The following is a 14,731-nucleotide window of genomic DNA, read 5'->3' as shown; positions in this document are numbered from 1 at the left end:
ATGCAGAAATAAAGCAATATATGCTGACTGCTTTGTGAATTCCACAACACATGTGGAAAAGTAATCAAAGAAATGGACTTAGGCAGACAAAGAAGAGAGAAAAATGAACACTCTAAGCTCAAAAATTTTAGCATATTAATTTTATACTCACTATCTGCCTTGGTCTGAATATTTGTGTCCCCACTACACTCTTATGTTGAAAATCTAATGCCCAAGGAAATGGTATTAGGAGGTGAGGCAAAGGTCATGAGGGGAAGAGGTCTTGGGAATAGGATTAGTGCTTTTATAAAAGAGGCCCCGGGGAATCTGTTTGCCTTTCCACCATATGAGGACATAGCGAGAGAGAAGTCTGTAACCTAGGAGAGGGTCAGACACCAAATCTGCTGGTGCCATGATCTTGAACTTCCCAGCTCCCAGAACTGTGAGAAATAAATTTCTGTTGTTTGTAAGTGACCCAGCAAATGGTATTTTGTTATAGCAGCCTAAAGAGACTAAGAATTTCTGATAATTCCATCTATATGGTACTGAGTCTGCTGTTATTGTTTTTTCTCTACTAGCTTGCATAGGGCCTTGCTTTGTGTTTTGAGTTCACTGATGTGAACTAATATTTCTGGAAGTTTATTTGTAAGAATCCTCTAACTCTTGGGCTGAAGATGGTTTCGGATAGAGTGACCAATCATCTTGGTTTGCTTTAGGACAGGACTGAGGGGTTCCCTGGGATATGAAACATTCAGTGCTAAAATTTAGGAGTACTAGGCAAACCTGAATGAGCTGGTCACCATATTCTAAAGTTTTTGGGCCAGTCAAGCTACTTGAGGGCTAACTTGTAATTACAAATTGTCAAGAGAAAATATTTAGCCCCTTAATTCAATGCCAAGTTTCAAGCCACACAATTTTACCTGCAGTCACCTAGGCAGTGAGAAGGGTTCATTTCTAGTTCTCTTTACACTGACGGTGTAGTCCTTTAGGCTCCTGGACTCATGGTAGTGCATTTTCGGTTGTTTTTTACCTGGCTTGCCTCCATGCTAGAATCAGAAGACTCAGAGTGTTTTGTCTTCCTTTAATTGTATTTTAGGCTCCAAGAGGGCAAATAATAGTTTTCTAATTTTTGGTAATGCTTGAAATATTTAGTTAAGTGTGACACCCAAAATATATTCTAAAATAGTTGTAGAATGCAACTTTTGAAGGGGGCGGGTTGCTGGGGAAAATGGGGTAACATTTAAAATATATAACATTATGCTTTACTGTACCACATTAAAAATTCTTGCCCCAAATCTGTTTAAATCTTCAATTTAAAAATTAAGTACAATAATTTTTTCTTCTAAGATTTGAATGCCTAACATATACATAAATAACATTAAAATTAGTCATTTTTCCTCTTGCATCTGAAATTCAACAAGCCTATCATTAACATAAAATAGAATGTTATATTACTTGTCAAGCTTCTCAGTGTTTTGCCGCCAGTGAGTCATATCCTTTCTCCACCTCAGATTTTCTTGACTGCCAAAGGCACTTCCAGATGGGCTTCTCTCTGTCAAGTACATTTCAAAACCATTTTTAAAAATGTTATTTCAACTGGACCACTTATGTGTATACTTGCAAACATTTAAGAAATACTGCACAATGTTAGTAATTTTATACACAGCCATTTTATCCTCAATAACAACGGAAAAACCTGACAATAGTGCTTTTTATTCAAAGCTTTCATAACAGTTACAGAAGAAATATGTTTGCTACATGTATTACAAAAACAACAATAACAACAACACCCTTTTAAATAAGCACATTTTCTAATACTGATTTTCTCAAAATCTTAACCATGGCTTCTATGGCTGAATCGCATAGACTCTTTTAAGGGGCAGTAGCAATAGAACTGATTTATACAAATCCAGCAGAAGTGGAGAAGGCATTGGGAATTGTGCAGAAATATAAAGATACTTAAACAATAGAATGCCATGATTTTAGGCTTTCAATGAGAAAGCTAATGCTCCTTTTTGAAAAACATGAGACCTTAAATTGGTTGGAAAGATGGAAAGAAAAATGAAAGTCAAAATTCAGAGTTCAAATACTAATTTAAAAAATACTGAGAAAAAAATGTAATTTGCCACACAATAAAGGACATGTCTGGATATTTCTTCTGCTTTCTCTCCCTTCCCGTCTCTTTCTTTCCTTCTCTACTTACCTCTTTTTAATTTTAAAATTTCTATCTTTAAGAAATTTAAAAAAGAAAACAAGAATGATATGCCTATATTAAGATAGTTAACTAAATAAATGTGTAGTCTATTTACATTTTTATCATAAACGTTTTTTCATGAAAGTGTTTTATCTCCTTAGTTAAGAATGTCTATCATTAGGTAACCTAGCTTAAATGTCAAAATGCAAATAAGAATTACAAAGGCCTAATTTTTTAAAAACAAGAAGTTCAATTCTTTTTTTTAATTGAGATATAATTGACATATAACATTAGTTTTGAGCCAGCAACCGAGTTATGTGCCCTTGACCAAAATTGAACCCCGGACCCTTCAGTCTGCAAGTCAACGCTCTATACCCTGAGCCAAACTGGCTAGGGCTATTTGTTTTAAATTCCACAAACAGAGCTTCAGTTCTTAATTCAAATAATGATAGCTGTCTTAAGGCCACAGGTTTAAAAATGTAACACATTTTTGTGATAGTTTGGAGAATTTAAAAGGTAGTGTAACTAACTTTGTAGTGACCATATGTGTAAACATTTCATCAATTCTAAAGTTGTGTAAACATTTCACAAATTGGAGGAACAAGAAAGGAAATGTGTAAACATTTCATAAATTGTAACATATTGTTAATAGTTTCACCTTTCCAACAATAAACTTCAGAAAGAGCTGTAGTATAATATGAAGAACACTAAATTGGAAGTCAAAAGATCCTGCTTCTGTCACTTAGTTTATGATCTAAGGCGAGTTATTTATCTCTATGAGTTTTATTTTCTTCATCTTAAAGATGAGGATAATATACATTAGATTTTGGTAATAATTAAATGACCTACTTGAAAGTTAATTTTCATGCCTTTCTAGAAGATTGTTTAACATAATAAATGAGTTAAAAGAAAATACATAGGTACATTTTGAATTGTATATAACTACAGTGAAAAAATCGGTGCTCTATTAATTCCATTAAAGGCAAAGACTTTATCTTATTCATTATTAAATTCCAAACATACATAGCATATAAAGAATATTTAAGTTCACTTAAATAAATGATCACCATGGTAACAGCATTTTGGAAAACAATAAATAAAGAATCTATATATATATAAGACCCTAATATGCAAATAGACCAAATGGCAGAACAACCAAACAACCGGTTGCTATGATGTGCGCTGACCACCAGGGGGCGCACGTGGAACATGGCAGGTGTTGGCAGCAGGCAGCAGAGTGCAGAACATGGCAGGTGTTGGCCGCGGTGGGATGGTGGAGCAGGTGAGTGGGGGCGCCAGACCAAGGCAGGGTGCCGGTAGCTGTCATCGGGGTGAGCCTCTGGTGGTTACTGAAAATTCTTTGCTCCTGCACACTGCAGTCCCGCCCGGTGCTTGCACCTGCTGCTGGTGCTAGCCCCGTTCGCACCCGCTGCCAGCGCTGGAGCCACTGCTTGCACCTGCTGCTGGCGCCCGGCACCAGTCCCAATCTCTTGGCGCTGTCAGCAGGTGTAAGTGGTGGCTGCTGGCCTCGATCACCCCTGAGGGCTTTTCCACCTCCCCCTGCTCCTGAGGGGCAATTGGGGCAGCAGCCGCCACTCGCACCCGCTGACAGTGCCAGCCCTGCTCACACCCGCTGCTGGCGCTGGCCCCAATTGCTCCGCACCATCAGTGGGTGCGAGTGGGGCCGGCGCCGCCAGCTTGTGGGATCAGCGGCAGCAGGAGCGGGGCTTCTGGCAGAGAGGGGACTGAGGACCATGGTGGGAGGGGCTGGGTGGGGGCGTGGAGGATGGGCTGAGACCTGCCCCTATGCCCACCACAGCCTTGCAGCCCACAGTTCCTTTCAAGATGCATGAATTTGTGCACTGGGCCCCTAGTATACTTATAAATGTATAGTCATATTTTAAGTCAACAAATATACATGGGACTATTAGCATGTGTCATGTACACAGATGACTAAGCCATACCCTGACCTTAAGGAGTTCACAGCAACAATATCATTTACATGTCACTTTAGAATTTATGAAATGTTTACACACATGGTCACTACAAAGATGATAAGCTCAGTTAGTTATACTATCTTTTAAATTCTCCAAACTATAAGAAGTAAATGAGGAAAAGGAAAGTGGGGAGATTAAGTGACTTGGTCAAAGTTATATGGCTAATGGTTAGCAGACCTGGGATTAGAATCAGGCCTCTAAAGCTACTGTTTCTTCTCCCTGATATTTGAGTTTGATGGCCAATATCTTTGCCTTAGATACAGGGTACATTAATTCATTGTGCAAACTAGGAAACTTTTAAGAATAAAAGGAGATGCTACATAGAATTTATGACTCCAAGAGTGAACCCTATATAGACTCTGTGTGATTATGATGTGTCAGTGTAGGTTCATTAATGATGCTGTTAATGGGAGAGGCTATACATAAGTGCAGGCAAGAAAAATCTTTGTACCTTCAGCTCAATTTTACTGTGAACCTAAAACTGCTCTAAAACTAGAGCTATTAATAATCACACAAGGGCAACAGGAATAAACTGAGACTATCCAGAGAAAATCACAAAGTACGTTTTAGCCTACTTCAATCAGAGCTCTTAACTTGAATTCCTGCAGAGAAATGGTTATTTCAGTTAATTCACAGTTACATTTAAAACCCTTTTTTTAAAGGGTAGAACTGTCATTGAAGACTTGCAACAATGAGTACTATAAAATAAACTTGAAGGAAAATGAAGGAATTCTCACCAGAAGGAGAAGATACTGTGTACATACCAAGCTGTCCTCGGCTTCGGCGCACCATTTCTTGCCTAGCACCTATGCTTCCAAGAATAGCTTCTTCAAGTTTAGCTCTCATGTCTTTTGATTTCTTAAAGGTCAAGCTATTCATTCTTTCAAACACTTTCTTTCCCTAAAATTTAAACATTAGAAAAGAAGAAGCATTGAGAAAATATTCTTCTTTTTCCATATAATTTCCTTTCTTGTTCCTCTTTGCAATGGCATAATGATCACTTACTTTGTATTCAAAGCAAGATACACAGAGGTAAAGCAGATCTAACAGCCGGTTGAGCTGCAGGACTGAGAGATCTGTAAACCACTTTTGCAGGACTGTCTCATCTGCATTCTTGAGAACCCAAAGGAGGCAGATCAAAAGGCTCCGACTTGATTCTGCTGAAAAGGTAGTGTGTTGCCTGCCACTCTGAAAATCAAGAACAGTAGAATGAGTCAGATTGATCAATGACCATTTCCTCTTTGGGCAGTTGTCAATTGTTTTCTTTTAAAAGCAAAAAACCAAAATTACTTATAAACCAAATATTATAAAAGAACCATCTGATTTAGATAATACTTATATAAGTCATACCGAACTTTAGACTTAAGGTCTTGAAGTTTATTGAATCTTTCCTGGCAATAGAAGATTGTTTTAATTTGGGCAGATGTTAATAGAAATTATAAAGCAAAAAACTAAAAGATCTTACTATTAAAAACTAACATATCTACCACATAATATCAAACATGATGAAAGTAAAGGGAAAAAAGAAACAGCTGACTCAAAAAATAAGAGAAGTATAAGAATAGAAAGTAATAACAAAAAGTTTATCAGGTTTAGAGAACCATTGTTTCCTGTCAGGGACACTGACAAAAAAGAAAAGTCTTAGACACTGTATAAATAAAAACCATTTTTACATAGAGCATATAAAGTTAAGGTGCCATTTAAATTTTTCAATCTCCATTAGTATAAGTATGTAAAATATAAACAAAAAACTAAGAATAAGAACCTGTTTATAGTATCATTTATTGGATATTTATTCTATTCCAGTCATCATGCCAAACTCTTTACATACATTATTTCATTTAGTTCTCTAACAATATCACCAAGCAAGTAGTATCATCTCAATTTTATAGACAAGATACAGAATGACAATGGTGATAATGATGATGACTAAACATAACAAAATTTGAAATGTATTAGTATAAGTATGTAAAATATAAACAAAAAACTAAGAATAAGAACCTGTTTATAGTATCATTTATTGGATATTTATTCTATTCCAGTCATCATGCCAAACTCTTTACATACATTATTTCATTTAGTTCTCTAACAATATCACCAAGCAAGTAGTATCATCTCAATTTTATAGACAAGATACAGAATGACAATGGTGATAATGATGACTAAACATAACAAAATTTGAAATGTGCTAAGACAGTATGATAACTTTTTCTTATTTAATTGACAATAATTTTATGAGACAGTATTAACTATTATTATTTCTAGTTTATAGGTAAGGATACTAAAGGCTAGAAATTAATTTGCTCTAAACCACATACTAAGAAAAAGTAAAGCCAGGATTTTCATACAGGTTAACCAGACTCCAAAACTTTCTCTTTACCATTATATTACATTCTCGTATTTAGTTAATAAATATAATAACAAAAAAGCAATGGAATAGATGTTGAGACGAAAGACAAAGGAAAGCTGAACATACTTAACTGTTGAAATAATTATTTTAAATTAATAAATTTAGAATTTACTATTTAGAATAATTAAGACAGGTTGATATTGGCATATGGCAGACAAATAATGTAATGAAATAGAATATAAAGAATAAAAAATCCTATGTATATATGAAAATCTGATATACAGCAGAGTTATGGATCCGTGTGGATGGATGGATTGTAAGTGTGGGTAGATCACTTATAAGTGTGGATAGATTCACTGGAGAAAAAAATAAGATTCCTACCTTGCACCATTGTACAAAAAATAAATTCAAGACAAAGAAAGAACTTAAATGTAAAAGGCGAAATTTTAAAACTTTTACAAGGAAATATAAGAGATTATATTTATAACCTTGGGGGTAGAACAGAACTTTTAAATAAGACCTAAAAAGCATAAACTATAAACCCACAAAAAAGATGGTAAATTTGCCTAAATTAAAATTGCAACGATGTGTTCATTCAAATAGACAGATAGATAGAAAATGCACACGATAAATTAGTAGAAATTTGCTGCATATAAAACCAACCTGAGATTAGTATCAAGAATAGTCTTTCTCAACCAAGTTTCCACGAGAGAATTAAGCCCTCCAAAGAATGACTGAGGGACTATTTTTCCCATTCTCCCAAGGCATTAAAAAAAAGGGGTTGGGGGGAGATAATTCTGGTCTGGTACTAGCAATCAATGAAACTTCTCTGTAGGAAGAATTCACAATCACAGGACTCTTATTATACCTATAAATAGTACTGCAAATACAAAGTCCAGTATACAGCCAAAGAATCAGGTACACAGGAAGCAATAGATCATGAGTGAGAACTGTCAAAACAGACAACAGAAACAGGTATGCAAAGACTTGAAATACTGAAATTATCAAATAATAAAACCACAAAATAATAATATTTTAAAAGTATTATACCCTAAAAAAATCTGACAGGAAACTTGAAAGTATAAAGAAAAGGTTACTTGACAAAAAATAGAAGAAACAAATAGAATTTAGAAAAACTAAAAAAAACCCCACACAAAACAACAACAACAAAAAAAATCTTGCACAGTAACCAAATTAAGAACTCTATGGATTGTTTTAAAGATGATATGTTTTTATTGTTTTCAGAGAGAGAAAGGGCGAAGGAGAGAGAAAGAAACATCAATGAGAGAGAATCATTGATTGGCTGTCTCCTGCATGCCCCCTACTGGGGATCAAGCCCGCAACATGGGCATGTGCCCTGACCAGGAATTGAATTGTGACATCCTGGTTCATAGGTCGACACTCGACCACTGAGTCACTTCGGCTGGGCTCAATGGGTTGTTTTAATATAATATCAGGTTTAATAATATTCAAAATTAAAAATACATAAAATAGCATGTGAGTAGGGAGAATGGTAAATAAAGTCAAATAGTTTTAAGATCCTTCTATTAACCAAAGTGAATATAACGATGATTTACATTAGACTCTCATTTAATTTAAGGAAGCATACTATGATTTGTAATATAATCACAAAAAGACAGAAACGAAATAATTTCTAAACTAGAGGAAAATGTGGAATGAGAAAAAAATATAATTCACACATAGTGGGTGAGACTATTTGAAGTAAAATTAAAATGTTATATATATATATATTAATTTTAATTATACTAAATGCAAATGGATTAAGAAGTCTAGTGAAAGACAAAGATGAACATACCAGATTTTAAAAATATAAGGCAAAATCTAACTACACACTATGTATAAAAGACATTGAAAACATAAGCAAAAACACTGAAATTAAAAAGTGAAAAAATTCATGCCATATATAGTCTAGGGAAAAAAAAACCTAACATAGCTATACTAATATTATACAAAACAGAGTTTATGGCAAAAAAAAAAAGTTTTATAGTTCATGTAGATGAAAGGTGGAAAAATAATCTTTTAATACATGATGATGAAATGATTTGATATGATATATAAAATAAATAAATAAACTTGGGCGCCCAAATTCTACTGTTCATAAAAATAAATTCCATGTACTAGCAGATTTTAGGGTTATATATAAAAGGAAGAACAAACCAAGCATTTAAAAAATAACATAAAGCCTGGTTGGGATGGCTTAGTTGGTTGAGCATGAGTCATCCCTTGCACCAAGAGGTCACTAGTTCAATTCTGATTAGGGCACATGTCTGGGATGCTGGCTCAATCCCAGGTAGGGGGCGTGCAGGAGGCAGCTGATGTTGGTAATTGATGTTTCTATCTCTCCCTCTTTCTCTAAAATCAATAAAAACATATTTTTAAAAATACCTTCAAAATTTTGGAATAGGGATATTAAAAAATACAAAAAATACTAGGAAAAGATTGACAAATTTAAGGATTTTAAAACAAGACATTCCAATCACCAAATTTACTATTAAGTGTGTGAAAAAGCAAGCCCCATAAATTATAAGACCCATTTATAATTGACAACAGGCTTGATCCAGAACATATAAACTTCTGCAAAGCACACACAAAGGCAGAGGACCCAATGGAAAATGAACAAAACTAGACACTTTAAAAGAGAAAATTCAAATGGCCAACACAAATATGAAAGAGTGTGTACCCTCAGAACACACCAAGGAAATGAAATACAACTATAAATTATCAGATTGACAAAAGTTGAAAAGTCTGAAAATCCTAAGTGATGGTGAACATATGAATGGAACTCTCAAAGGTGCAAGTATAAACTGAGACGAACTCTTCGGAAAACACCCTGGCACATCTAGTATGGGTGAAAAAACTATTTTGTGACCCAGCAAATTCCACTCCTAGTAAGTACCCTAAATAATAGCATAGGCATGCATACAGGATACATATAAGAGAATATATAGGGTTGCTATTTACAATAACAAAAGATCAGAAACCATTCAAGCATCTATCAAAAGAATGGGTAAATAAACTGATCTATATTCAGGTAATGGGATATCATCTACTAGAGGGCCCGATGCATGAAATTTGTGGACTGGGGGGGAGAGGGAGGGGTCCCTCAGCTCAGCCTGTGCCCTCTCACAGTCTGGGACCCTTTGGGGGATGTCCGCCTGCCGGCTTAGGCCCTCTCCCCTAGGTCGATTTGCATATTATCCTTTTATTATATAACATATATATAAAAGCCTAAGTGACCATTATGACCCAATGACCAGTCAACCAGTCGCTATGATGAGTACTGACCATGAGGGGGCAGATGCTCAAAGCATGAGCTGCCCCCTGGTGGTCAGTGCACTCCCACAGCCAACCTCCCATGGCCAGCCAATCTCCCCCAGTCCCTCCCCCTGGCCGGCAGGCCCCAATAGGGACTGGGCGAGATGGCCCCATCGGCCCTGATCGTCGGCCAGGCTTAGGGACCCCACCTGTGCACGAATTCATGCACCAGGACGCTAGTACAGAAATAAAATCAGTGAATTATAGTACAATTTGTAACTTGCTTAAATATTAAAGACATAATGTAAAAACTACACTATAATTTTTAGGGATGCAAACGTAGATGGTAAAACTACAAATAAAATTAAGCAATTATTTCATTAGTCAGGTTAATGGGAGCTTAGTAAGTAGTTGTGGTGGAGAAAAACATGCTAAAGATTCTAAAAGGCAGTCAGTGTTCTATAGTTTGTCCTGAGTGGTGGCTACAAAGGTGTTCATTTTATAATATTTTAACTCGTACATTTATGTTTCATGTACTTTTTCATGTGCAGTATATTTCACATAAAGAAAAGTTTTAAAAAGTCAATAAAATTGAGAATAGTGGTCACTTTGAGGGGAGAGATGGAGTGAATTGAGGGCAGAAAGGAACTTCCAAAGTATTTGCAATGTTTTATTTCTGAAACTGGGTGGTACATACACTGCTGTTTCTTTTACTTTAATTGTACATATAGTTTATATATTCTTTTTTATGTATAATATCAAAAGTACAAGGAATAGCCCTGGCTGGTGTTGCTCAGTAGTTTAAGTGTTGGCCCGCACATCAAAGGTCTCGGGTTCGATTCCTGGTCAAGGGGCATGTAGCTGGTTGCAGGTTGGATCCCCGGCCCCAGTTAAGACACATGCGGGAGGCAACCAATCAATGTCTTTCTCACATCTACATTTATCTTTCCCCCTTTCTCTCTCCCCTTCCTTCCCTCCTTTCCTAAAAAAAAAAAAAAAAATCAATGGAAAAAATATCCTTGGATGAGGATTAACAAACAAACAAAAAGTACAAGGAATAAAAGAAAAATTTGATAAATTAGAATTCATAAAAATTTTAAAAATTTGCATTTCAAAAGACACCATAAAAAAAGTGAAAAGCCGCAGAATGAGAGAAAATATTTGAAATCATATGTACTCAGAATATATAAAGAACTCTTTTAAGTCAGTAACAAAAAGAATAACACAATTTTTAAATGGCAAAGAATTTGAATGGACTTTTCTCTAAATAAGGTAGTTGTTCAAAAAGATGTGCCAATAAGCAAATGAAAAGGTGCTCTACATTAGCAGATATTAGGAAAATGCAAATCAAAATCACAATGATATGCCGCTTCATACCCACTAAGGTGGCTATAAATAAGAAAAAAGTGTAGGTGAGGATTTGGAGAAACAGGAACCTTTTATTCATTGCTGGTGAGAATGTAAAATGGTGCAGCCACTGTGAAAAAGAGTTTAGAAATTTCTCAGAATGTTAACGGATGATGTGTTGTGCACCTGAAACTTGTATACTTTTGTTAACCAGTGTCACCCCAATAAATTCAATAAAGAGGAAAAAAGTAAAATGGATTAAAAAACTAGGCTATATAATAAGCAACTTTCAAAAATTCTGAATGACAGAAAAGAGCTTTATACCATAAGCCTGCAATAATTAATACTTTTTTAAATAACTTGTAAAAGATAGGTAATATTCTCAGAACCTTAACATTTCCACAAAATAAAGCTCAGAGTACTTCTGCATCAGTTAATATAACAAATAATTTTAGTTATTTAAGGGTACATCCTTGTAAGTATTTGTCTTTCCGGAAAATAATTCTGTAGGAGGGTTGTTTTTACCGTTGATGTGAGAATAAAACTGCCAGGCCTTGTTAGTTGAGGAACTGATGTTCCTGCAATTGCCATGGCAACTGTCTGGCTTATCATGCTTCCACTCTCACTTTCATAATCCTCAGTGGCCATACAAACTGGTCTTCCTCGTTGATTGTGAGATTCTGGGGTGGGGGTGGGGGTGGGGGAGAGAAAATCCAAAATAAATAAATAAATACATAAAACTTCTAAATAGCTTAATAAACAGTTCTTAATACACATTAGGTACTCAGTAAATGTTTGTTTTGATTGAACTGGAAGTATTTTATCCAGTTAATGGCTAGTTTAAATGCAACCTACAGTATTTTCTTTAGAGCAAGTGAAGGAATTCAAGTAAATTCTGATATGAAAAGCAAGAGCAATAAAACTTTGTAGGTCCTAATTTTCAAAAAGCAACAAAACGTCATCTTATTAACCCAATGTTAGCAATAAACCTAATTAATGATATTCAGGTGAAGATTAATTTAAATTATATTTATATGAATAAAATTGATACTGAGGGTAGTACACAGCTTTCAGCTTTCTTGTGTATTTTTTAGAGGAACACTAAGTACACAAAAACCCTATTTTCTAACAAGTAGGAATAGAACTACTATACAATCATTATTTAAAATTTCATCATAAGAACTACTTACAGAAACCTTGCAATGGATTCTCTCACAAAGTCAAAAGATTTTCAGTAATATAATTATTTACAGTTTACTTATGTTAGTGTACATTTCCTTATATTTCTTTTCCTCCAATAAGATGTTTATTCTTGAGAAACTTTCTAACACTTTTATTATATATTGTGATTTGCCATTAAAATCTGTCTTACATACACTATGTACCTGTAAAATCATACAGCTGAGGAACAGTTTCCATGATAATGCCAATCAGAGGTAGATATAACATGGCCACCCGAGCCTTTATCTGGGGGTCAGAGTACCGTGGGTCTGAGTCATGACTGGATAGTAAATTGTGTACCATATTGATGACTTTCTTATGCAATCCAAACAGTCTATTTAAAAAGAAGATGGAGAAGAAGCAGTAAGGTCACAGATATTAGTTAATACCTTTAAAGCAAACAGTAAGCAATGGTACTAAATCAATCTTGTTCAACTTCTTAACTTTGCCACATATTTGCATCTATTCCTATAAAAACACTTCTATTTTAAAATCAATAAATGTCTTTCTGTATAAATAAAAATTGAGGAAGAAGAAATGTTATATAAATTCACTTAAGAGTAAACCTGAATATTTTTACATTAACTCCTTGTTAGTGCATTTTAATGTTAAATAAGTTAAGAGCAGTATGGTTATATTTTAAAGCAAAAAAAAAAAAAAAAGAAAGTTACAGCTACGTTTTAAGTAGCTGTAACTTTTATTTCATCAAATGAAATCTTTTAACATTTACCATAAGTAAACTTTTATTTCTTTTTTCCAGAAGAAAAATCCTCTACCTAATGCAGCGGTTCTCAACCTGTGGGTTGCGACCCCTTTGGCGGTAGAACAACCCTTTCACAGGGGTCGCCTAAGACCATCCTGCATATCAGATATTTACATTACGATTCATAACAGTAGCAACATTACAGTTGTGAAGTAGCAACGAAAATAATTTTATGGTTGGGTCACAACATGAGGAACTGTATTTAAAGGGCCAGAAGGTTGAGAGCCACTGAAATGGATTATGTAGTTCACAGGCTAGGGTTGCCTTTGACATCTATTTAAATGGAACTTCCTTGCTCATATACCTCATATGGGCCCTTACAACTTTTCTAGACTCCCAGTCACCTGCGTTTCAACTGAGCTAATAAACTAGCAAGGGTCTCTCTCATCTTCATACTTCTGCCTTTCTTCTTAAACTGAAGGTGCTTTGACTATGCAAACCATTCCATTGAAAATTCATACAACTTCAACTGGCCCTTAATGCTGTTCCTGGTACCAGTTTCAGTTGACATGATCTCTCCTTAAGCCTTACACCATCAATATCAGTAAAAGACCTTACCTTCAACTTCTTTCTTTTAGGAAAGAAAGCCATTCCAAATTTGCTCTGGTCGAAACATTTTTTTTTAAAAATATGTTTTTATTGATTTCAGAGGGAGGAAGGAAAAGGGAGGGGGAATAGAAACATCAATGATGAGAGAGAATCATTCAACGGCTGCCTCCTGCATGTATCCTACCGGGAATCAAGCTTACAACCTGGGCATGTGCCTGACCAGGAATCGAACCATGACCTCTTGGTTCATGGGTTGATGCTCAACCACTGAACCACACCGGCCAGGCTGGTCACATCTTTTAACACATCTCCATCTATACAGCTATAGGATCATCTTTCCTTTGTTTCAGAAAAAGCTGTATCTTCTCTCAGAAAGTAATTTCCCCATATATTCAATAAACCCCATCTTTCTTCAATAGCCTACCCTTTCTTTTTCTTTCCTACGTAGAAAATATATGTTCACTTGAAATTAGTTTCCTCTAACTTATACAGTATTTCACTTAGTAATAAACTATTACATGATGTCCCAGTAATAAACTTCCTGAATGTTTTAAGTCTATACCAAGTATTTCCACTTACTTCCTACTATTTACTTCCTTTGTTTGTAACTAACAGTATTTGAACATTCATGATATGGTACTTACTAGCTTCATCATTTAATAGCTAAATGATTTTTTGAAGATACTTAACTTCTGTTTCCTTATCTATGGATGAGGGTAATAACCTACCTAAGGTGGTTTGAAATTAAGTTTTATAATTTATGCAAAATGCCTAATACAGTGCCTTTTATATTGCCTTCCTCAGTAAATAGTAACTTTAAAAAAAAATTTTGCAAGAGAGGTTTATTGGGTAAATTACAGAGGTAGAATTAATTCCTAGAAGAAATGGGCTTACTAGTAGGAATGAGTTAACGGAGGTAAAGAAAGGGCCCTTGGAGCTTGGGAGTGAGGAAGCTATTGTGCCTGAGGGAGGGAGAAGGAGAGGGGGAGAGAGAGAGTAGGGAAGGGAAAGGGATGGGCATGCTCCTGGGAGGGAGACCGCCAATAAATATTAAT

General features: G+C 35.2%; 1 protein-coding gene across 4 annotated transcripts in view; it reads right to left on the bottom strand.

Annotated features, from left to right (window-relative positions):
- The window catches only part of DOCK7 (dedicator of cytokinesis 7), a 164,254-nt gene that overhangs the window by 40,778 nt on the left and 108,745 nt on the right, over positions 1–14,731 (bottom strand). For 3 of the 4 annotated variants that reach the window (XM_014549256.1, XM_014549258.1, XM_014549259.1), the window contains 5 exons: positions 12,529–12,698; positions 11,669–11,823; positions 5,176–5,358; positions 4,908–5,070; positions 1,435–1,531 (listed from right to left, as the gene is read on the bottom strand). In XM_014549256.1, the coding sequence (XP_014404742.1) occupies positions 1,435–1,531; positions 4,908–5,070; positions 5,176–5,358; positions 11,669–11,823; positions 12,529–12,698 (768 nt within the window). The remainder of the gene's footprint in view (positions 1–1,434; positions 1,532–4,907; positions 5,071–5,175; positions 5,359–11,668; positions 11,824–12,528; positions 12,699–14,731) is intronic. The other variant, XM_014549257.1, reaches the window with a different exon arrangement.

This window comes from Myotis brandtii, unplaced genomic scaffold, assembly GCF_000412655.1.
Source record: "Myotis brandtii unplaced genomic scaffold, ASM41265v1 scaffold540, whole genome shotgun sequence".
Classification (NCBI taxonomy): Eukaryota; Metazoa; Chordata; class Mammalia; order Chiroptera; family Vespertilionidae; genus Myotis; species Myotis brandtii.
Note: the sequence above shows the minus strand (reverse complement) of the source record. Positions and strands in the feature narration are given on the sequence as shown.